The sequence below is a fragment of the Chenopodium quinoa genome, unplaced genomic scaffold (genome assembly GCF_001683475.1).
Source record: "Chenopodium quinoa cultivar QQ74 unplaced genomic scaffold, ASM168347v1, whole genome shotgun sequence".
In the NCBI taxonomy this organism is placed as follows: Eukaryota; Viridiplantae; Streptophyta; class Magnoliopsida; order Caryophyllales; family Amaranthaceae; genus Chenopodium; species Chenopodium quinoa.
Window position 1 is genome coordinate 24,192 of NW_018743390.1, and position 24,985 is coordinate 49,176.

The 24,985-nt window shown below is 40.7% G+C and overlaps 1 protein-coding gene and 2 pseudogenes across 1 annotated transcript; 2 read left to right on the forward strand and 1 right to left on the reverse strand.

Moving 5' to 3' along the window:
• LOC110738525 (exocyst complex component EXO70A1-like) lies at nucleotides 1-13,113 on the forward strand. The gene is made up of 11 exons (XM_021918932.1): nucleotides 1-207; nucleotides 756-961; nucleotides 1,063-1,278; nucleotides 1,714-1,852; nucleotides 1,940-2,152; nucleotides 2,308-2,513; nucleotides 2,597-2,794; nucleotides 2,874-2,973; nucleotides 3,104-3,351; nucleotides 3,464-3,486; nucleotides 13,031-13,113. Exons 1-11 carry the CDS (start codon nucleotides 1-3, stop codon nucleotides 13,111-13,113), a joined length of 1,839 nt encoding a protein of 612 aa, XP_021774624.1.
• Nucleotides 13,114-15,044: 1,931 nt separating this feature from the next.
• LOC110738528 lies at nucleotides 15,045-20,403 on the forward strand (annotated as a pseudogene).
• A 1,179-nt stretch (nucleotides 20,404-21,582) lies between these two features.
• LOC110738526 lies at nucleotides 21,583-24,643 on the reverse strand (annotated as a pseudogene).
• Nucleotides 24,644-24,985: the final 342 nt, after the last annotated feature.

Sequence of the window (24,985 nt, forward strand, 5' to 3'; positions counted from 1 at the left end):
ATGAAAGAATCTCTTTCAAAAAGCCAAACAATTACAGATAACATGGTTTCTATTTTGGGTTCTTTCGATCATCGCTTATCTTCCCTCGAAACTGCTATGCGCCCTACTCAGATTCGAACACATTCCATTCGAAGGGCGCATGAAAATATTGACAAGACTTTGAATGCTACTGAGTTAGTCGTGGCTCAATTTGATCTCGCTCGCAAGGTTCTTTTCTTTCCTATCCAAATAGTTTATAATTGTTTTTTTGATTATCTAACACGAGTACTTGAGGTGAAATGAATGTAACTTGAGAATGAATTTGAGAAACAATATGTTTGATATCTACGAGATTGCATTTCATAGCCATTATAAAATTTAATCTATGATCAATTGTTGTGGTCATGCATTGTTTAGGCTATTATTCAAAGTAGGCATCACAACATTGTTAAAATGCACCCTTGTCTCTTAATGCCGTTGGTAATAACTTAAACGAGTATTATTTTTTCTATCTACACCATTTTTGATGTCTTCTTTAAAGTAATCGTAGGAGTGTAGGTCTTTAACTATAAACTTAAACTTTTGGTTAATTTGTTCTCTGACATGATATCAAGAGCCATATGTGAGATGCGTGATATTATACAAAATGTACAATACCATGCACAATAATCAAGGGTGTAAGTCGTGTAACAAAGAGGTTTAATTTTGTTACATTTTAGAAGTATACATAGAGATGTAGCTCTTTATAATCACTTAATTTTTCCTGGAAAATGCAGGCTGAGGCGAAAATATTAAGAGGACCTCATGAAGATTTGGAAAGTTACCTTGAAGCAATTGATCAGTTGAAAACAGTCCTTATTTTTTTCAGTAGCAACAAAAGTTTCAAGAGTAATGATGATGCTCTTAACCGCGTTAACAACTTACTTTCTAAGGCCAGTTCTAAACTAGAAGACGAGTTTAAGCAAATTCTAATGTCTAACAGGTTTGTTATCATTCAAAAATATTCGACTTTGATGCAAATTTTTGGTTTTGAGAACTTGTAATTTTCCAATAGTGATCAATGGTTATGTATCCTTGTTTCAGCAAGCCTGTAGAACCAGATTGTCTTTTCGACTGCCTTCCAAGCTCATTACGGCCCAACTCAACATCAGCTTCTGGTGAACAGAGTAATAAAAGCACGGGAAATGCAGGTTATAAGTCTCTTGATCTTATTCCACCTCGAGTTTTGCCACTGCTCCGTGAGTTGGCCAATCAAATGATTCAAGCAGGCTACCAACAACAAATTCTCAGCATTTATCGGTATGCACATTGTTTTTTCCATGACTTCATTGCAATTTGCATGCTACTTAAATTAAAGCTATTCGTACACAATATTAACTTGTTCTCCCCTCGTAACATAAGTAGTAGGTATCATGTTATTACATTATCTAGAATTGTGGAGTTTGATTACCATTTTTGAGTTGTTTCATTTAGTTGAGATATCGATATATATTGATGTTAGAGGAGTTGTAATATGTTTTCTACCTAGCAAAACAGAAAAAAAATCAGAAAGATATATGATATAGTGACTTAGATATCTCTTGTGAGGATATATATAAATGACTCGAATTGACTGCTTTTATTAGTTTAGTACATGGGAAATTTGATAGATTAACTGCTAATAATTTAGTATATGGTATAAGATTTGTGGTCATTAGTACTAATTAATGTCTTTAATCCTATATGAATATCTAGGGAAACACGTTCATCTGTAATGGAAATAACATTCAGAAAACTCGGGGTGGAGAGACTTACCAAAGAAGATGTACAAAAGATGCAGTGGGAGGCTTTGGAGGCAAAGATTGGGAATTGGATACATTTCATGCGAATAGCTGTAAGAAATCGATTTTGTATTTCAAGTCTTAACACAATCCTAATGTTCTGTGATGGGATTAATTACAATCATTATGAATCAATGCAGGTTAAATTGTTGTTTTCTGGGGAGAAGAAAGTTTGTGATGAGATATTTAAAGCTATCGAATCTATCAGAATATTATGCTTTGCTGAAGTGACTTCAGGATGTGTGTCCTCGCTCCTTAGTTTTGGTGATGCAATTGCTAGAAGTAAGAGGTCACCCGAAAAATTATTTGTTTTGTTGGACATGTATGAGATAATGAGAGAACTTCAGCCTGAGGTAAGAAGAATCAACCTCGATTTCTTTGATTTTATTTATAAGTAGTAGTGTTATTTTTCTTTTAAATTCACTAGATTTCCTCTGCTTTTGCCATTTGAATTATCTGTTAGGATTTGGGACTAAGTACATTTTTGGTTCTGTTGTTGTATGTATAGATAGAAACTATTTTTGAGGGCAAGCCTTGTATTGAAATGAGGGAATCCGCAACAAGCTTGACAAAACGTCTGGCACAGACAGCCCATGAGACATTTGGCGATTTTGAAGATGCAGTCGAGAAGGATGCCACAAAAACAACTGTGATGGATGGAACAGTGCATCCACTGACTAGCTATGTGATTAACTATGTCAAGTTTTTGTTCGAGTAAGCCAAGTGTAATTCGAATGTAATCTTGTAATTTCTCTTATGAATGGTTATTCATGCTGTGATCATATCCTGGCTCACAGTTATCGGTCCACTCTGAAGCAACTTTTCCAGGAAGTCAGTGGGGATAATACAGGAGCGCAGTTAGCTGCAATCACAACTCGAATAATGCAAGCACTCCAGACTAACCTGGATGGCAAATCCAAGCAGTATAAAGATACTTCTTTGACTCAGCTATTTCTTATGAACAACATTCATTACATTGTTAGATCAGTTAGGAGGTTTGTTACATCTTACACATCTTTATCTTAATAACTTTTTCTTATCACTCGTACTCATTCTCCTTTCCTTTTTCTGTAGGTCTGAAGCAAAAGACCTACTAGGAGATGATTGGGTTCAACGACATCGTAGGATTGTCCAACAACATGCTAATCAATACAAGAGGATTTCCTGGTCTAAAGTATTGCTCTACTAACATACTATTGTGTTTTTTATGATCAACTACTACTTGTTACAAATAACGTGGGTGACACATAAGAGCGAAGTGCAGTAGCCTTAAACAGAAATTTACATATCTGTTGTTTTTGTAGATCCTTCAATTTCTCTCAGTCCAACCAGCAGGTTCCGCTAGTGGTGGTGGTAGTACGCCTGATGCCACACCGACACTTTCAAGGTCTATGGTAAAGGAGAGATTCAAGAACTTCAACATTCAATTCGAGGAGCTTCATCAAAGACAATCTCAATGGACAGTTCCTGACAGCGAGTTGCGCGAGTCTCTGAGATTGGCTATAGCAGAGGTCTTATTGCCTGCTTATCGAAATTTTTTCAAACGCTATGGGTTAGTGATCATAACGAACCCCTTAAATTCTATATAAGCTAGATTCTTATGTTAACATATACTTGTATAAACTTAGTTATATTATATGAATATGGGAATTATGTGGTTGTAGGCCTATGATAGAAAGTGGAAAAAACCCTCTGTTTCGGTTGAAAACAATGGGACCTTGCCGAAGGTCCACTGAAATGGAGAAGACTGGATTCGATCCAAGTTGTGTTGGGCCGAAGGTTTCCTGCACAGTGAACACACGTAAACTAGCCTCGGGGGTGTTTCCGAGGAAGGCCCCTCCGATGCTAAAGTCAGTACAATGTGTGGAAGGAAGACACTATGCAAGAGAGTTTGTAGCTTGAGGCTTTTGTGGAATATTTCTGAATGCAAGAATGAGCATATGAATTGGAATGTCAATGATCATATGTGATAATGTATCTGATCTCCCTTTGAATGTGTTAATATGATGGCTTTTATACCTCATCATACTTGGAGAGGTTGGGCTTTAGCCCAATTGGCTTACTTTGTGGGCTGACTTTTGACTTTTGAGCAATTGGAGAGTTGAACCTTGACCTTGGGCTTTTAATTGGATCATTTAGTGCTCAGGCCCAATTTTGACTAAATTGGACCCAAACAACTTGCCCCCCAGACCCGATTTGGAAGAATGACGGGTCGGGTTTGATTTAACTCAGAAAAGGAGGGAAGTAAATGATTTAATTGATCCAAAAATTTGAATTTAAACCGTAATTAATGAGATAACAACGGTTAATGATTTGCGGAAGTTGGACGGATAATGGGCAGTTTAATCACAAGACATGTGTTTAATGGTTACTTAGTGGGTACTTAAGAGAAATTAAAGCACAGACTCTTCGTATCCCGTACCTGGAGATATAAACAGAGGCGCGTCATTCTCCTCACTTATTCACCAACACAAACCCAGAATTCTTCGAGAGAGAAACCAAGAACCCGCATCAAAACTTCGCAAATTCCCCCGAGCATTGAGCTTAGAAACTGAGACTTGCCACTACGAACTCGTAAATCGGCAACTTTCGCTTCAGATTAAGGTAAATTCCTTTGATTTCAGTTTATTTTTCTTCGAATTCGAACTCCTTCCCCTTTTCTTTCGACTTTTCTCTTCGAAATAATCCATGGCAAGAGGAGTTAGAGGTAGAGCCCGTGCTCCAAGAAGAGCAAGGCCGATTCCCGATCCTAGGAATAGGATTGGGACCTGGAATGGTCAAAGGCCGGAGTCTGACCCTGCTGAAGGGATTAGGGCGACTCCCCTTTCCTCGGCTCCTCCTCAAAGAACGGATGAGCCGAGTGCTTCTGGACGGGACGATGAAATTCCCGCTGTCCTTTGGATATCCTCCCTGGGTTTTCAGAGTGGGAGAATGCCGAAGTCGCTTCGGCCATGATAAAGAACCGCCCCTACTCATGGTGGGTAGAGAACGCCGATCAATATCGATTTGCTGAGCAAATTGAGTTGCACTACGGCATTTTTGAAGCTGATGGATATTGGTGCCGAATGCCCTCAGCATCCGATAGAATCCATCGTCCACCCCCGGGGTATGTGGGGGTGTACACGAGACAGCTTCAGTATGGGCTGAGGTTCCCTTTGGACGTTTTCGTCCGAGACTTGCTGATCCATTACAACATTTCCCTATGTCAGCTAACCCCCACCAGCATCCGAAGGGTGATGACATACTTATGGGTCTGCAAGTTCTTCAAATACGTGCCGAACCTGCACTGCTTCAGAAAGCTCCATCGGCTAGTGCCAAATATTCAGAGTGGGCACGGAAGCCATGGTTCTGGGTGGTATCGGATTGAGTCCCGGCCCCAATACTTGACCATGTGGCCAAATGACTCTTCAGACAAGGACTGGAGAGGTCAATGGATTTGGGTTAGGGCACCCATAGATCCGGGCCACCCTTGCGTCTTCAGCGCTCCCCGGTACTTAGCTGAGCCTGATCCCGAAATGGGAAGTCTAGGTCCCCCCGCAGATAACGGGGCGGATCCGAACCTGGATCAGCAACATATCTTCGGCAAGCTGCCGAACCCGGGGGGGAGTGGTCGAATGCAGCATATCCCGGAGACTTGGCTCCCCGATACGCATTACGTTTTCCAAGAGAATATGCTAGCAGCTGTTGGCCTCAGCCGAAAGTTTAAGGATGGTAAGCTTCTTCGGCTGGGGCCGAGGCTTTTAACTACCTCTTTTTCTTCTCTCGCTTTGCTTTTTTATGCTGTGCCAACATATCTGAGCTAAACTTTTTCCCTTTCCCTTTTTTCAGAGCGGGACGAGACCAACGTTGGTATTAACTACGCTCGTCTTGGTGTTAACCGAGAGCGAGTTGTAACTGAACGGGCCCCGTCTATCACTGAGCCGAGGCATAGGGAAGTTCATCTGGATTCTTCCCACTTCCAAATTGAGGCTGTTGCTCTGTATCAGAGGCAGAAGCCTTGGTGGAAGAAGAGAGACCCTTGGTTTCAGCTGCTGAACGAAGAAGCTGAAGCTGCCCGCATAGCCGAAGAGGTTGCACGGGTACTTGAGGCTTGCGAAGGAGGAGAAGGGTCCTCCAGAGCTGCTGAGGCCGAAGCTGCAGCTAGAGCAGCTGAAGAAGACGAGGCTTTGCTGAAAACCTCGGTGAGCTTCAGACAACTTTTTTCTTTTCATTTTCATTTTCATTTTTTTTTTTTTTTTTTTATTCACTCTTCTTCCCCCCTGTCTGTTACAGTCTGAAGAGAGTAACAGACACAGAGAAGGCAAAGCTCCTGTTCGTCCCGAAGATCAAATACAAGAGTCTTCAGACTCAGATATGGACGAGCAGCCTCTTCTGAAAAGGCGCCGAAGGATGGCCATCATCGGCCCTCATGACTTTCAGCAGAGGCCGATGACCATCGGCGTCGCAATAAGGGAACCTGAGGAAGGCAATGGATCGCCGAGGGTTCCCCAGCCAACACCCCAATCTCCTCAAAAGACCCCTCCGCCACCTCCTGAGATGGAGGTGGATCAGAGAACTCCCGAACCTAAGGGAGGGGTCCAAGAAGAAATCAAGAAGAGTGCTGCTGAGCACGAAAATAAAGATGCCGTGATGTCCAGTGCTGAGGGCTTCACGGCAGATATCGCCAGAGAGGTTGAGGCTTTCGTCCTCACCCCTGAAGAAGAGGAGGTCATAGTACTTGACTCCTCTGAGAAGGATGATGCTGAGACAACCAAAGCTAATCAAGCTCCATCGTCGTCCTTCCCTTCTTTCCAGACTCTGCATTCTGGAGAAATGGGTTTCTCGGCCCCCCGAATTCCAATCCCAGATCACATCTGGGACCTCATATGGGGTCAAAACCGAGAAGGAGCTGAAGCCTACTTCGGCAGTTTTGCTGGCATGTCCGAAGTAGACAGGGCAAGGATCTGGTCGCTGAAGGCCACTGCTGGGATGGGCGAATCCAGTAGATCAGTTCCTGACCCAGCCAGGTCTAACCAACTGCTGATGATGCAGGTAATTTTCCTTCATTTCCTCCGAAATTCAGCTCTATTTTTTTCTTATTACTTATTATTTTTTTTTGTCTTCCTGTTTTCAGTTCGTGCACAATCAGACTCTCACTGTAGAGCTGATTGATACCCTACAAGATAGGGTAGACGCTGCTGTGCACGAAAGGAAGGTGGCTGAAGAGGAAGTTAAGCTTGCTAAGCTGAAGCAAGCAGCAGCTGAAGAGAAGCAGCAGGAGGTTGAGGAGTACGGTAAAAAAGCTGCCGAAGCTCTGAAAACCTTCTGCGATGCTATGGAGATGGAGGTTTTTCCCCCACTGATGGAAGGGGAAAAATTCCTCCAGGAGCATATGGGAGTGGACGTCTCCAAATTCAAGGCTGCTATTGAGAGCCGAATTCAAGAAGGAACTGCTGCACAAGCTGAAGTGCAGCGGCGTCTAGAGGCTCTTGAAGCCAGCCGAATGGCTGCTGAAGAATTGCTCCTGGCCAAAGACGTCCAACTCTCAGAGGCTGCTGCTGCTGCTGCTGAAGCTCAAAGAGCTAAATTCCAAAAGGCTGAGGATCAATTGCTGATCCAGAAAGTTGAAGTGGCCCAGGCCCAGACAAAGGCTTTCCAAATTCAGCAAGAGCTGAATGAGCTGAGAGGTTCCTCCTCCCAAGTCGCTGATGAGCTGAAGAAATCCAAGGAAGACTTGGAGGAGACCCAGAAGAAGCTGGCTGATGCTGAGGCTTTACTCAATGTCCGTGTATATACCCAAGAGGAATATGAGATGGGTTTCAGAAACGGATTCCGAGTATGCCGAAGAGTCTGCCTTCATGCTGAGCCGAAGCTGGACTGGTCTAAATGTGCTGAGTGGGTCCAGAATCCCGAAGACCCTCACATGAAGTTTGCAACTCCAGCTGAAGCTGAAATTCTTAAGGCTGAGGAAGCCGAAGAGGAAGCTGAAAGACTGGAGTTGGAAGCTGAGCAGAGGGAAAGGGAGGCTCGGCAAAGTGCAAAGCCCGCCTCTTCTGCTGCTGGGGCTGAGGCCACCATGGGACTCAACGCTGATCAGTCTGATCCCCCGGCTGAAGCATAGGAACTCGGGCAGTCGTCTTCAGAATCTTGCGGTTCATCATGTGCTTAACTTTAGACTTGCCGCTTTCTGAGTTTTTTGCCTTGTTTTTTGCTTCAGCTTGCCTTGTCGTACAGCAGTTTTATTTTTTTGCTTATGTACGTATTTCGGCAGCTGTTATTTTCCGCTTGTGGGCGGCTGCCGATACTGAATTATTGAACTTGTAGCTCAATTTTTTTCTTCAGTTGCTTTATTTTTGAATGCTTTACTGTTTCTTTTCTTCAACTCTGCCGAACATAGCTGCACTGCGTGCTTCTTGCCCCCACAGAAATTGAAGTATGACTTTAGTTGAATAAGCAATTTCTGAACTTCTTCAAAATGGATATCCGAAACACAGGGCCAACTGAAGGCAATGCTTCTGGGATACAAGTCTTACTGAAGATTGACTGTCTGAAAGTTGGATATCCGAAACACAGGGCCAACTGAAGGCAATGCTTGGGATATTAGCTTTCTGGGACTAACCTCTTTAGAACAAGTCTTACTGAAATTTGACTTCAGCTGAAAGACCAGCGTTCTTAAAGAAGACGCATATCCGAAACACAGGGCCAACTTAAGGCAATGTTTCGGATAATGGCTCTCTGGGATACAAGGCTCAGTTAAGGCAATATCCCAGAATTGTCCATGGACTCATGTCTTTGGAGAACAGGTCTTACTGATGTTTGATTTCAGCTGAAAGACCAGTGTTCTTTAAAAAGACTGAGTTTTGTAAGCCATCTGAAACCCAGTTACCCGAAGGCGAAGGTTTCAGACGAGGCTGATTTAAAAAGGCTGTTATCCTTGATTTTCTGTCTATCTTTGAAAAATGGATACCCGAAACACAGGGCCAACTTAAGGCAATGTTTCGGATAATGGCTCTCTGGGATACAAGGCTCAGTTAAGGCAATATCCCAGAATTGTCCATGGACTCATGTCTTTGGAGAACAAGTCTTACTGAAGTTTGACTTCAGCTGAAAGACCAGTGTTCTTTAAAAAGACTGAGTTTTGTAAGCCATCTGAAACCCAGTTACCCGAAGGCGAAGGTTTCAGACGAGGCTGATTTAAAAATTTTCAACTGTTGCTGTTATCCTTGATTTTCTGTCTATCTTTGAAAAATGGATACCCGAAACACAGGGCCAACTTAAGGCAATGTTTCGGATAATGGCTCTCTGGGATACAAGGCTCAGTTAAGGCAATATCCCAGAATTGTCCATGGACTCATGTCTTTGGAGAACAAGTCTTACTGAAGTTTGACTTCAGCTGAAAGACCGGTGTTCTTTAAAAAGACAGGTTTTGTCAGCAATCTGAAACCCAGTTACCCGAAGGCGAAGGCTTCAGACGAGGCTGAATAAAAAACCCTCAAAGAGTAGATAGAACAAAGAAAATTTTGAAAGGATAAAAAGTTGTAAATTTTATATAAATGGCGGCTCCAAGGCCTGTCATTAGTTCAAAATGTACTTACAAAGATTGTTCTGCCCCGAAGGGTTTACACATGGTATTTTTTCAGTACATCAGCATTCCAGTGATTCTTCAACTCAGTTCCATCCAACTGCCGAAGTCGGTATGTCCCTGGCTGAAGCTCATCATAAATTTCATAAGGTCCCTCCCATGTAGCTGAGAGCTTCCCATGGATTCGGCCTTTCTGAACTGCAGCAGCATTCCGAAGGACAAGATCCCCAATTTTGAGAGGCCTTGCATGGACCCTTCGGTTATGGGAGATGAGGTCTGAACTTATCCCGGGCATATCAGCTGCCGAGAAAGCAAACACATCTCTGTTATCCCGCAGGAGCTGAATAAGTTCACAACGGGTGTTAGGATCAAGGTCCATCCCGATTGTTACACATTTCTCAGCATCTCCTTCGGCCAACTCTGCTGTTTCAGTCTGTTGGTCCATGTCCATTGCCGATGGACTGGACTCTTCAGAATCTGGTCTGCTGCCAATGTCAGCAGGTGTCCCAGTCTTTGTGTTCTTCGGCTGGCTCTCTGAGTCTTTCGGCTCAGATGAAGAGTCAACCTTTTCCCTTTCGGGACCTTTTTCTCTGGGCACTGATCCTTGGGCCGAAGCACTTAGGCCTTTCGGCTTTTTTGTGCTTGGCTCTCTTTCTTTTTCTTTCTCCTCCTCATCCTTGTCGTTATCTGGGCGACTACTGGATGGCTTGAGGTAGTTGCACCTTCGGGCGTCCTTCTGGTTGCCCTGTATCCTTTCGGGGAAGCCGGCGTCTGAGACATAAATCATCAGCTGATGATAAGTTGAGACGACCCCTTGGATCTCGTGAATTATGGGTCTCCCCAAAATCACGTTGTACACTGAAGGAGCGTCGATGACCAAAAACTCAATCATGACGTTCCGGGCTGCCTCATCGCAACCGATGGTGACAGGAAGTGTCACCTTCCCATCTGGATAAGTTGAAGCCCCATTGAACCCGGATACCGGATAGGGTACCGGCGTAAGGTGCTTGGGCTTCAGCTTAATTTGGTTGTAGGCCTTTCGGAACAGAATGTTTGCTCCGCTGCCACCGTCAACAAGGACCTTACTGACGTCGTGGTTGGCCACCGTGGCGATGATCACCAACGGATCCTCGTGAGGAAACGTAATCCCCCGGCAGTCGGCGGCTGTGAACGTCATGTTCGGCACCGGCGACTGGGGAGATTGAATGTCAGCGTTGTTCACCTGGTGAGTCAAAGCTCTAAGGTGACGCTTGTGCTCCCTCCGAGAGTATATTCCTCCCGAGATAACATTGATCGGAGGGAATTTCCCCTCCGGTTTTTTACTGTTTTTCCGAGGGAAATCAAGGTCCTGCCGAGGGTCCTTTGCTAACCTTTCGGATTCTTTTTTCTCGCGGTGATCCGCGATGTATTTTTTCAAGTATCCCTTCCGGACCATGTCTTCTATCTGGTCCTTCAGCTGGATACACTCCTCAGTGTTGTGGCCCGAAGAATCGTGGAACTCACACCACTGATTTTTATTTTTTCGCTGATACCACTCTGGGAGTGGTCTCGGCTTTCGGTAACTCTGCTCCTCCTTCGTCACACTGTAAATTTTGGCGCGTGGAAGAGAGAGCGGAGTGTAGGACTCATATCTGCCTGTGTATGAGGCAAACCTGTCCTTCTTTAGGTCGCTGGCCGAAGATGGCTCCAAGGCCTTTGATTTTCCCTTTGCCTTATGGCCTTGGCCTTCAGACAAGGGTATTTGCCTCTGTTTCCCTCCCCCGGATTGAGGTTGGGTTTTTGCTTTATTCCATTCTTCGGCTCGGATGAACTTATCCGAAGCACTAAGAGCTTCCTCCAAGGTCTGCGGGGTATGCATGACCATGAAGTCTAGGAATTTTCCTGGCTGAAGGCCATTCTGCATTGCAAAAACAGCTAGCCCCTGGTCCAGCTGAGAGACGCTTGATGACTCGTTACTGAAACGGGTCAGGTAGTCTCGGAGGCTTTCGGTTTCCCCCTGTTGCAGACCCATGAGCTCTGCGGTAGTCTTTTCTCGGCGGTTTGCCGTGGAAAACTTGCTCCTGAACTTGGAGGACAGATCATCCCAACCTGTTATGGAGCCTTGCCTTACTCCCTTGGAGATCCACGCTTGCGCGACCCCCTTGAGAGTGGTTGGGAAATATTTGCACCAAGTCGCCTCGGATCTGGGGCAAAGATGCATATGAGTCTCATACGAGGCCACGTGGTCCTTCGGATCCGTGGTCCCGTCATATGTGATATGCGACGGTATTTTAACCGTGGGTACGCGCTCTTCCAGTATCCATTGCTCGAATGGTGAACTAGCGGGAAGCATAATGGCCTTGCCCTTGTTCCTGGCCGAAGGGACCGCGCTCCGCCCTCTTAGAGAGGTAGGAGTGGTTTTCGTCCCTGGCTGGGAAGTCTGGGCCTCGGCTGCAGGGAACGAGAGGCGACTACGCACGCTCGGTTCCTGGCCGCCGAGTCGGTCAAGGACGCTTCTGCGAGCAGTCTCGGGTTCCCGGCGAGTAGATTCTGGCCGAGAAGCTGAGCTGCTGCTCTTATGCGCTGCTGGTCTTGAGGATGAGGATCCTTTAAATAATTGAGAGTTCTTCTTCCTCTGTTTTTCATTTTTCCAAGAATCCTCCTCCCACTCTTCCAGTTCCCGGAAGGAAGGAAGCTTCCCACCGTCATGGTCTAACTTCCTCCGCTGATGCCGGGTATGCGGAGGAGTTTGATCACGAGGCGGTGGCATATTCTGTGCCCTCATTGCCTCCATGAGTACTGCCAGCGCTCTTGCCACCTCTTCCGAACTGGGCCCCGTCAAAGGGGTCCCCGGCCGAGGGTGGTAATGAGGCCGTGCAGCCGATGGTTGGCTTTGGGACACTGAATATGTCCTATGATCAGACTGACCCCTGCTAGACCGAGAGTGGTCCGGCCTATATTGAGAGTCATGCATTATAGGAGACAGGGAATCCTCCTTGTGTGATCCTCCCCCCGAGCCGGCACCCTTGGGAGAGTTCCGGTCCGGCGAGGGCGATGGTGTAGGGGTTTTAGGCTTTTCGCCCGCTCCTTGACGGAGGCTTTTGCTCTTGCGGTTCTTAGCCATGGCTGCTAAGATAATTGCAAGATGATCTTGGTTAGGAATTTGGCTTAAAGATTTTTGAAAGTCTTCCCCACAGACGGCGCCAAATTGTTTCGGTTGAAAACAATGGGACCTTGCCGAAGGTCCACTGAAATGGAGAAGACTGGATTCGATCCAAGTTGTGTTGGGCCGAAGGTTTCCTGCACAGTGAACACACGTAAACTAGCCTCGGGGGTGTTTCCGAGGAAGGCCCCTCCGATGCTAAAGTCAGTACAATGTGTGGAAGGAAGACACTATGCAAGAGAGTTTGTAGCTTGAGGCTTTTGTGGAATATTTCTGAATGCAAGAATGAGCATATGAATTGGAATGTCAATGATCATATGTGATAATGTATCTGATCTCCCTTTGAATGTGTTAATATGATGGCTTTTATACCTCATCATACTTGGAGAGGTTGGGCTTTAGCCCAATTGGCTTACTTTGTGGGCTGACTTTTGACTTTTGAGCAATTGGAGAGTTGAACCTTGACCTTGGGCTTTTAATTGGATCATTTAGTGCTCAGGCCCAATTTTGACTAAATTGGACCCAAACACCCTCAAAAGTATATCAGATTCAGTGCAGAAGATCTTGATCGTATGCTAAACGAGTTTTTTCGAGGGCAAGAACTGGGGTGAACAAAAACGATAGCTGCTTATTACAACTGAATTGACTAGCTTTGTATATTGTATTATCGAACAACATAAATCTAACATTATGGTGAGACTTATAGAACATATTTCTCGATTTAACATAATTGTTAAACTATATGAAGGTTGGCACATTTGGAAAAAAAGTGTGATTAATGTCTGAATATTGTGCTCATTTTTCATTTTGATTCTTGTTATCCAAGAACGCTGATAAATTATTTATAACATTCAAGAATTCATAATAGCTAATTAATATAGGCATCAAATTAAGATACATCCATGTCATTCAGTATCATATATTGAAATTGAATATTAAGGATCGATTAAACAATTAATGATTCAGTGATGGTATTTCGATTTTTTTTTTTTATTTTTTTATTTTATAATTACTAGGTGTTTTTAATGCAATTAAGTCAATATGTTTAGCATAATGAAGTGAATATTAACACTAGATTAAATTTTAACCCACTGCCCTATGAATGATGATGACTAAACTTGTTAATAGGTGGTTTAGGCCGAGTCAATCAAGTTACGAACAAAATAGCATGCATGTTGATCACGAACACTAAAAATTAATGAAAGATACCAATTGACTGTAGGTGTACTGGTGATTGGGGCTATACTTGGTAGGCCAGGAAGGGCCGCGGTTCGATCCCCTACAACAACAATTGGGAGTGGACTAGAACTTAATCACCTAGAACTGAGCCTGAATTCGGATTAGCCCAAAGGGTGAAACGGATGGAACACCAAAAAAAAAAAAAATAATTAATGAAAGATAAGGAAGGTACTCAAGGCAGGACTTGCAAGAGACACAAATGTGAGTACATGTCAATACGACTAAATTAAACTCTTAAATGAACCTGATCCACACTAATTTATTGTAGACCACTAATATTAGAGACACTATGGTTATTTTTTAATAAAAAAAAAGGTCACTATATTAAAATAAAGGTTATTATGTTGAAAAAAAGTCATTGTGATATTATAAAGGCTATAAGAGGTTATTTTTATTTTTTTTAATAAAGGTTACTATGTTAAAATTAGGGTCACTATGTTTAACATAATGTTATAAGGTTACTAAGTTAAAAATTAGGGTCACTATGTTCCATATAACGTCACTTGCTTGTAGTGTTGGAAATAGGAATTTTACGTTTCAATTATTTCCTAGATTATAATGATTTTTTTTACATTTTTCCTCACACATTCACAACATAACGTAAGTATTCCTATGTTCGACATTGACTTAATGCCTTAAGATCTGATATATGTGACATCTAAATCTTTGATTTTCAATAATAACCATGTAAAATCACTAAACGTAACAATCTTTCATAAACGGAGGAAGTAACAACTATACACGAAAATTCCACAAATATTCACTTTTCCAAATCTGCGTATTCAATTCTCTTTTATTCGCTCACCTTAGCAATCTTTATCTCCGGTCTAAATTTTCATATTTTCTCTTCCTCTAGCTTATTACATCGTACTTTCAATGGTGAAAACCTTTTTCTCCTTCCTCCCTATCCTTTTTTTACTTTCCTCTTATCTATCCTCACATTTTGATCCTTATTTTCACTTTCTCTAAAGATTTTCATGTAATGAAACAAACAAAAGAAAACTAATTTGCAATTACGGCCGAATATACTTTCTCCATGAAAAATCATTTTTCTTAGAAACCATTTTACGTTAAACCAAACAGAGCCTTAACTTAAAACTCTCTTAATTAAACAAACTAACGTTTTTTCTATCAACCTTATTAATAATCCCTAAAGGTTCACGGTACAACCTGTTGTAAAATAAAAATTGCCTGACAGATCACAAGTCACAAGTACTGAAGTACCTAGTGAGATCATGTATTCTCATAGAGTCAAAGGATTCCACAAACACAAAAATTGCAAAAATTAAAAAGAAAAAAAAAAAAAAGGCAAAGACTTGGTAAGAGTATTTACTAAGTACTTGTACATGTCCACGTCATGCGGTGGAAAATTTCTAATAAAAGTAAACGAACCCAAAATTAGGGTTCTTCTTTCCTAATTTTAAACCCCTCCTTTTCTCTCTCTATTTATCTCGATTTCTTGCTTCTTTTTTTTCTCTCTCTTAATTTTTCATTCAATTTCCTGATTTTCCCCAAAATCTGGAAAGAAAAATCATCAAAAATTGAAGAACATGCCCCCAAGAACGAAGAAAGCGGCGGCTACTCCGGGGAAGAAGACGACAAGAACTTCCCGAACTCCGGCGAAGTCCGATGATGTTAAAAACGAGGTTCTTAGGGTTGAAATTAACGACGATAACGTTAAAGTTTCTGAACAAAATTATAGTATTGATAGCTCAACGGATCTGAATGTTGAGCCTTTATCTGAGTCTAATGGATCCTTTCTTTTGACAAGTAAGTATTTTTTTAAATTATTATTTCTGCAATTGATTTAATTATTAGTTAATTGTATTTTGTTAGGATAATATTGATTTTATTGGAAGAATAGTTGATTTGGGTTATATTTTTGATAGGAAAGAGGAATTGGAATTGTGGGTGATTTGTTGTTTGTTAATTTATGAATTAATTTCATATTAATGATGTATTAGTGCTCTTAGGTGAAATTAATTGTTGGTATGTTTGAAGGTTTTATGAAAAAAGATAAAAGGAGGTTTCTTTGCTGAATGAATTTTATCTGAAGGGAAGAAAAGATTCGTTTTTTTTTTTTTTTTTTTTTTGCATGTTATGTTTTTTGATTTGTTGGGTATACAGTTTAGGTTAATTTGTTCATCAGATGCTTAATTAGCTTGGTTGGTTTAGTCGCGGGGGTGAAATTTTGGGCATTAATGAATGAATTGTTGTAAGATTAGGTATAAGTTTCTCTATCCTTGAAGTTGGTCCATCCCTGTCGAAGTTTTATGAGCAAGAAAGAACTTATTTCTTAGGTGACATTCATGTGATTCCACCTTATTCTCTACGGAGATGGGGAGGACTTTAAATATTGGAATTTGGATAATTTCGTAGCGAGTTTTCACATGAAGTGTATAAGAAAGGCTTGTTAAAAGAGTGATTTTTTTTACATTGTGTTCTCTCACATTAACCTGGCATGACATCTCTTGGTCGAAGAACAATCTATATTTCCGGTTATGAAAGATTTTAAACCATGGAAATCTAATATACGCATGACCAACGGAAGTCTTGTGATTGCTGTTTCAGCTGTTTTTGACGGTTCAAGCCCTTTTCAATGTTTGGAAAACAGTCATTTATGTGGAGTGCCCATTTAAGACTTCAATATTGGGGATAAGGGCTTTTGAAGGGACAAGTGTTCTTCATAACATTGTATTTATCTTGCTATGTTTTATCTCCTGTTTGTTTATATGCACAAGTTTCAAACTCCACCATATCTCTAAACACTTTTATAGAGTGTGCTTACACCAAGGTCTGTTATAAATTGCCAATGGTATGCAAAGGTTAACATTAGTGAGAAATGGATTACAAATCTGTTTCCTTTCTATGAAGATTAATGCATTTGGTACAATTAAGAATTGCCCAAATATCTATTACAAGGATACAATAAAGTAATGGAAGTGGCTTTATTTTTTTTCCGGATATGACAGACAATTATGCTCCAATGCTCTTTTGGACACGTTTACTTTTAACCTGAGTTAACTTTATTGAATAACCATATCAATTATGTTTTTGATGTTGGATTTTGGAGGCTTAGTGGGTATTTTATCTGTGCATCCAACACTTTAGAACTCTTATTACTCCCAATGGTGAATTCACCATGTTAACTGGCTGGATTTCTGTCAACCTCTCTTTCTATGGCAGAAGAAGATGAGGTTAAAGAGGATGAATATGAAAAAGATGAACGGTTGGACCTTGAGGATAACGAACCAGAATATGAACCAGAAGAGTATGGTGATGGATATGATGAGAAAGAAGTTGACCAGGAAGATTTCCAGGAGGAAGAGGACGAAGTTGTGGAGGAAGTTGAGGAAGGTGACCTAGTTGAAGAGGAGGAAGAGGAAGAGGAGGGAGACATGGCTGAGGAGGATATGGAAGAAGTTCCAGAGGAACTGGAGGCTGAAGAAGACGATGAGCATACTGATGCTGGTGAGGGCCATGGCCATGAGCTTGAGCATAAGCATGAGATTGACCATGGCCATGAGCATGCTGAACTGTTTGATGCTGCAGAAGAACGTGAACACCATGAACTTGTCAAAGAGAGGCGTAAACGTAAAGAATTTGAAGTGTTTGTTGGTGGTTTAGACAAAGATGCTACTGAGGAGGATTTGAAGGAAGTTTTTAGTGTTGTTGGCGAGGTTACTGAAGTCAGGCTCATGATGAACCCTCAGACCAAAAAGAACAAGGGCTTTGCATTCTTACGCTTTGCTACAGTTGAGCAAGCAAAGCGAGCTGTCTTGGAGCTTAAAAATCCTGTGGTACTTGTTTTGATCTTGTCATAGATTGAGTGACTGCAAAGCACAGATTATGTTGAGTTTATTCTAACACCAAAAATTCCAGGTGAATGGGAAGCAATGTGGTGTCACACCAAGTCAGGACAGCGATACCCTTTTTTTGGGTAACATATGCAAAACATGGACAAAGGAAAAAGTAAGTAGACTGTGGTGTTGCTGTCTTCATCAGGCTTCGCGTTTATTTTTGTTATTGGTTATGTAGAGTTGCATTATTCTCTTCTGATTGGCCTATATTAATTTGTTCTTCCAGTTAAAAGAGAAATTGAAACTTTATGGAATAGAAAATATCGAGGACCTGACGTTAGTGGAAGATAGTAACAATGAAGGAAAAAATAGAGGTTTTGCCTTTTTGGAGTTCTCCTCCCGTTCCGAGGCCATGGATGCTTTTAAACGTCTTCAGAAAAGGGATGTTTTACTTGGAGTTGAGAGGCCTGCAAAAGTTTCTTTTGCAGATTCTTTCATTGATCCTGGAGATGAAATTATGGCCCAGGTAATTAGCTCAAGCATCTTTCTAATTTCTTGGATGATAATGGAGTGATATTCATCTTGCAAGTTGTCAAACACCTATTAGGAAGGGTAGTTTTGTGAGTACCCGGCCAATTATAGCAGAATACAATCTCTCTTTATTCCTTTTTTTTTTTTTTTCTCCAATATATTGAATTATTGGCTATGCTTATACCTGCCTTTTTTTTTTTTTTTAATTATCAATTATTCTTTATTATATTTCATTGTGTTCTATTCATATTTATATCTGTAGATTTAATCATCTAAACTTTTTTTTAAACTTAAATTTTATAACATGTGGTCTTTACTTACAGCTTTGGATATGATATTTGTTTCTTTGATTTCTTGTAATTTTTCTTTTTTGTTATGCTTATCCACACCTTTGTAAGAATGTAGCAATGGTTGGGGTTGCTGGCTGAGGTATATATTTAATGTGGGATTATCTTTGAGGTTCCAGGAATCCAGGCTTCACATCTGTTAGGCTCTTGTTGTGCATTGCTCAAATTCTTGGAGTATTGATTTCTTTTAACTGTGGATGATATTTGGTTGAAACTGTTTTAGGTCAAAACTGTGTTTATTGATGGTCTTCCTGCCTCATGGGATGAGGATCGTGTCCGTATCCTACTTAAGAGTTTTGGGGAAATTGAAAAGGTTGAACTTGCTCGTAATATGCCATCTGCGAGAAGAAAGGATTTTGGCTTTGTTTCGTTTGACTCTCATGATGCAGCAGTAACATGTGCTAAAAGCATTAATAATGTAGAATTGGGTGAAGGAGATCACAAGGTTATTATTGGTTTATAAGCTTAATTATGTGTTTTTACCTAGGCATGGGAGATAATTCATATGGCTTCACCTGATTTTATTCTTCCACAGGCTAAAGTAAGAGCCAGATTGTCCAGGCCATTGCAGCGGGGTAAAGGTAAAAACCATCCCCGCTCTGATCATAAGGGTGGCCGTGTGGCTGGGCGGCGTCCCAGAGCTCCATGGAACCGTCCATTACCACGTCCCCTTCCTCCTCGTGTAAGGGGACTTGCTAGCCGGGCTCCCATTGCTGTTGGTCGTGGCTTGAAGAGGCCTGCTAGAGCCAGGCCATTGCCACCTCCACCGAGGCCATATGATAGAAGAGCTCCTGGTATTCATTCTGATCTTTGCTGGTCACTTTCGATGGCAAGTAAACTGTATAACTGTCATCTGACCCACTGTTGTGTGCAGCTCCTCCACCACCCAAGAGTAGCTTGAAGAGAGATTATATCAGGAGGGAAGAGCTCCCTCCAAGGAGCAGGGCTGTGGCAGAATATGGGTCTAGGTTGCCACCAGAAAGGCGTCCAACTTATAGGGACGAGTATGCTGCCCGTTCACCTGTCTATGCTGATGTGCATAGGAGCAGTGCATCACGCTCTGCAACTAGGAGACCTTATCCAGAGGATAAGTTATTGCCCCAAGATATGAAAGACCACCTCCAAGTTATCGTGAAGGGCGTCCACGTGACTATGACTCTGTTTCTGGTTCTAAACGCCCTTATAGTGCTATGGTTAGTTGCGGAGCCTCCTTTGTTTCAATTTGTACCTTCTCATTTTGTTATTCAACATAATGGTTTTACTAAATTCTGATTGTTGATTTCCAAGGATGATGTCCCTTCACGATACACTGATCCTGGTCATAGTATTTCGCCATTTCAAGGGCACGTGTGGACTATGACATCCCTTCAGGAAGCTCTCAGTATGCAGATACATATGGTGACAGGTCAGTGTTAATTTCAGGACTAAAATATATTTTGGCCATGTATTTTTCTTTCTGCTACTAAAATTATCTCATGCTTCTAGAATGGGGAGATCCACTGCGGGATATAGTGGCAGCAGCAGAAGTTCAATCTCTGCTCAGGATTCTCATGGCATTTACAGTAGTCGTCAAGGAATGAGCTATAATGGTACAACCCTTGTAATTAAATAATATTTAGTAACTTGAACGTTTTATGTCACTGTAAGTCTTTTTTTTTTGATAGTTTCTTGTACAATAGGTTCATATGGTGGCAAATGATGGTGGTATGTATTCATCAAGCTATGGAAGTGAATATCCTTCTCGTGGATCCGATGTATGTTTCTGCCCTGCTTTGTTGAAATTCAGTTCAGTTTCTGAAATTGGGTAGGCATTTACTCAATTTTGTTGATCTTTCAGGTTGGTGGCAGTTCTTACTCATCGCTGTATTCTGGCCGTGGTGTGAGTGGTAGTGGTTACATGGGAGGTGGAAGTTCTGGATCATATTACTGAGTTGATTGGTTTTAGTACTGTGAGGCAGCAAAGACACCTTAAAATTCTCATCTTTGCTGAAGCATCATGCATTAGTATTGCTGCTTCAACAGTTACAATTTTCTTTTTTACCTCTATGTTTATATGAAGGCGGCCAGTAAGGTGATGTGGGGTTATGCTCTACTAGTGTATTTCATTTGCAATAGTTACAGTTGTCCTATTTAAGGCCGAGTGATGATAAGATCTTGTAATTGTTAGTTTAGCATTAGCACTTTAGGTAGGTTTTAGAGGCAAGAAATTCTGTTTCAAAATTTTCCTGCAAGGAAGCTTGTGTTTTGATGTAGTTACAAGGCAAGAAATGATTTATACATTAGCATTAATGTTATCCTCTTTCCTAAACAATCTGTTTGTAAAGAGTTGTTCTCAGGCCTATACACAAACCCTCAGGGAGGAGATAGATGTAGCCACCAGTTGGCTTGGCAAGATCAAAGTTTAAATTTTTTTGTGACTGCAAAAAGGTTGAGTAATTATGGGGAGACATTGAGCATATTTGGTTAGTGTATTTTTTGGATTGGAAACGGATATCGATTAAACCGATATCGTTATTGAGTGTTAGGTTAGAAGGCTTGGTTACCTCTCATTTGTTATCTCTCAAAAACAATTACCATTACCTAAGGGAGTAAAGTTTAACTAATTTCTTCTCATGGTTAAACCAAACAAATGAAAGGTAATAGTTAAATGATTCCTTTTCCCCCTCTTATTTGTTTCCTTTCCATACTGTTTCCATTATTTGAACCAAACGCCCCCTAAAAAGACTAATCACCAATTACAAAGTTTAACAATTGAGAGTGAGTGATGACTCAAGTGGTTAGAGCTTCCTTTACGGTTTCAGGAAAAGAAAATTTTAAATCTTCAAATTTGAGTGTTAATCAACAATATACAGTTTTTATAACAATAGCTACTGCATAGACATCTTCAAAATTGGATATGGTTGATTAGAAGTATTAGTCACATACTAAAGTACAAAGTCCTTTCCTATGTCCCTTCTGTTACAGTTATATCTGTAAGTACAAGACAACATTGATCCAACCTGAACTGAACCATACCGATAAATGCAGATGAAAAGATGTTGCAACTCAGAAACTCAAAATGTGATTCAATTTCAGTTTTATAGCCTTCATTGTTTAAAAACTGGTTAAATGTCTTGATTTTGGGCTTTGGAACCATAGATTGGAGGGCAATAACAATGTTGGGGGGAGGGGAATATCGTAAGACTTCATAGAAGAGAATGCTTTTAGATAAAAGTTCTGAATACATGTGTATACAATAAAATAAAGAACTACACTATAGCTGGCACTCTCAAGTGAAAAATCGAATTCTACAAAATTGACTCTAAATGTCTACAACTTCTCAACTTTCTGAAAGGGGAATTCCTCAAATAAATATGTGACCCAGCAACATACTTCAATCAAGGAAATTTTCCTCCAATGTACCGTGCTAGTCAGCTTTCACTTTGGCTAGGTTGGAAAGAGTCCTGTGACCGACAAATAACAAGAAGACTCCCAGGAAGCTCAGGTACTTCAGTGTTGTAAACAGGTTCAACTGCAGGTATTGAACAAAGGGTTGAATACAGAAGAAGCATTTGCAGATGCGCAAACACAAGAAAATAAAATTGAAAAAATAAAGATTTCCAAAGATGGAAAATGAATCAAGTCCAGACCAAGAGAAGAATTTGGAAAAAAAATAATAATAATAAGATACAGTTTTGTACAAAGGAGTTACAGTAAATCACAAATTCATATAGAAAGAGAGTTGTATACACAAACCTTCAGCCAGAAAAGGACATAGAGGCAAAGTACAGCTGCAATACCAACATGGAAGAGTGCAGCAAATGCAGCAGATACTGTTGCTGTAGGGAACTTCTTAAAGTTCACCCCAAGGCGAAGGAGCTGCAAGAAGGCATTGAAGATCAGAGTAAGAGAAAAAGTGACACCTCAAAGGCTAACAGTTGAGTAAATTGAACAGAAATTAAAAGTACAAAACTACAAACAATATAAAATCGAATGGTCAGTGGTTCACAAAGGCTAAAGCATGTGTGTTACGATAGTCAGAACAAACAAAAGGGCAACTTTTTAACAGCAAGAAATTCTACTTCAATGCATACTAATAATCAAAATGGCATGAACAATTTAATATCTTGTACTGTAATTTGACATCTTAGAGCTTATTTTATACTACGTACAATTATTTCTACGAACAAGGAAATAATTGACTTTTGTCCAGTTGGGGCACAACGGAAAGAAAATGGCATGAACATATTAACTTACCCCAATAAAAAATCCTACAAGTGGAACAAGCGTAAGGCCCAAGAAAACAAGAGACAGTTCCTTAGGTGGACGCGTTTCTGGGGCTCTGAATATGTGTGCTATTTCTTCTTTGGGTCCAAACCTCGAAAGAGGGTCAATTGGCTGAAGAGGTGGCCGAGTTGCCTTCTCAGGTGCTTCAGGAAGATCTAAGTCGATATGACCCAGGTATCGAAAGAAAGAGTTCTCCTGAAAAGGTCAATTTAGAAAAACCATACCAATGCAAGTACTAATACATTGAAAATGTACAGAATCATAATTACCATGACAGCATCTCCAACGGTTAATTGCAGATCATACTTGCCAGAAAGGTAGTAGAGCTTGTCCACTAGTCCAAGGAAATCCTACAGAATGAAATCATGAGATGATGCTTGCAGATACCTGATTTTGGAAAGATGATAAACTATAAACTGTACACAATATTTCATCCATGCGATATACGTGATGTACATGGAGCAAAGAATTTAGGAGTTTCAAAGCCAAGCAACAATGCTATAATTAGATCGAAAGACCCCTCATGGAAGGCTGTACTACATAGCAATGTGAAATCCCCAACAATTGTGGTTTTTCCCATTAGAAATATTTTTTGATCCAATTCAGTTTCTATTTGCTAGTTTTGATTTCTCTTGTAGATATCATATGCCTCTTCTGTTAATGAGTTAACTTTACTTTCAAAATTAAAAAAAGAAACTCATATAATTCTATGCAGATATAGAAAGATTCATTGGTGACATGATATGCCGAAAGCAGTAAAGGAAACTTACCAGTGTAAATTCAAACGTTTTTCCTGAACTCCCAACAACAAATACATGTTCAACATTTGTCTCGTGTCTCAGCTTCAGCAATGCCTGCCGCCGCCATCTTGATTAGCAAATTATCTAAAGATCTTCAAGCATTCTCTAAAAAATATAAAATAAAAAACCTGATGGGGCTTGAATGTATTTCCCAGAGGTGAGGACAGCTGGAAGGAGAGGCGCAGCTTCTGAAGATGATTTGCTGACAGAGAAATGGCACTGTCTGTGGACAAATCTAACCTGCAATCCCATAATCTAACATTAAAAAACTTGATTTTGCAAGACAACTCTCTAATAAAGAGTTTTTCTTTTCATTTCTTGAACAAGCATGTCAAGCCCAGATTCTAGAACAAGAAATGAGTGTGCCTAATCGACTATGGTACACCAAGTGTTCAAAAAAACTATAATGTCTCCATTTTCTAATTTAGCTCAGATGCGACCATAAGTTCTCCAACAGCCAAATTGTGGAATTTCATTTTGCACAGATGCGACTTTGGAATATATGATTTAAAATAGTGTCGTTATCTGATATATCATGCTTAGAATCAAAGATGGTGGATGAATAAAAGTTCAGAAACTTATTGGAAATATACTTACTTTTTCTGAGATTCCACATTGCCAAGATCATTATCAAGGACTGATATCTCTGCATTTTCAACTTTAATTTCTCCTGTGAAATAAATTTTAACCCAAGTTCGGCCTCCTGTAGCATATATATCACTCTGACTTGGATCATTGAGAGCAATCTAATCCATGATCCAAAAAAAGGAAAAAAAAAAAGGTCAATTTCTGACTTTTTTCTGAATGAGATCGCAACATTAGCAGTGTTAAGTGAGGAGCAGAATATCACCTTGAAAAAAATTCATATTTCCCAACATCAATGTCCTTTGGCAAAGAATCCAAAACATGGAATCCACCATCTGCGGCATACTTAAGATCCTGATACAACAGATTTGGCTTTATTAGTTGCCAAGTCATTAAAAAGCTTGTAGGAAATCAGAATTGTAAATATAAGAAACAAATCAAAGCAACATAAGCCAAGTTTGTCAAAACCTGGTTCTCAATCACGGGAGCACTTTTTGAATTAACACTGGCAGCTTGCACGATTTTCACTGTCAGGGCAGGTGCCTCAGACCCAAGTACGGTGTTCACCTTAACCTGCTCACATATATTACAGTTAAAACAAACTTAACTCTAGAAAAATACTCCATACTTGTCAATTTGTAACACTTTGCAGCCTTAAAAAAGGAGGTAAACTATGCACATATTATTACAGGAAATTATACTTACTGATGCTATGAGATACAAGAGCTTCAATCAGCCAATATCACATTTCACTAACCACATATGATACTCATGACAAGCTCATAGACCATACTAAAGTGGTTGAGGAAGAAAAAGGGGAAAAAAAAAAAAAACTGAATTTTCACTAACAGCACTACCCCCCCCCCCCCAAAAAAAAAAAAAAAAAAAAAAAAAGGTATCCTATATAAGCTGCCT

Excerpts from the sequence above, each read along its gene's own strand:
- LOC110738525 (XM_021918932.1), top strand. The coding sequence starts at position 1 with ATGAAAGAATCTCTTTCAAAAAGCCAAACAATTACAGATAACATGGTT. Across the intron at positions 2,974-3,103 it reads AGAGGATTTCCTGGTCTAAA|ATCCTTCAATTTCTCTCAGT; the intron begins GTATTGCTCTAC and ends TTGTTTTTGTAG. Across the intron at positions 3,352-3,463 it reads AATTTTTTCAAACGCTATGG|GCCTATGATAGAAAGTGGAA; the intron begins GTTAGTGATCAT and ends ATGTGGTTGTAG.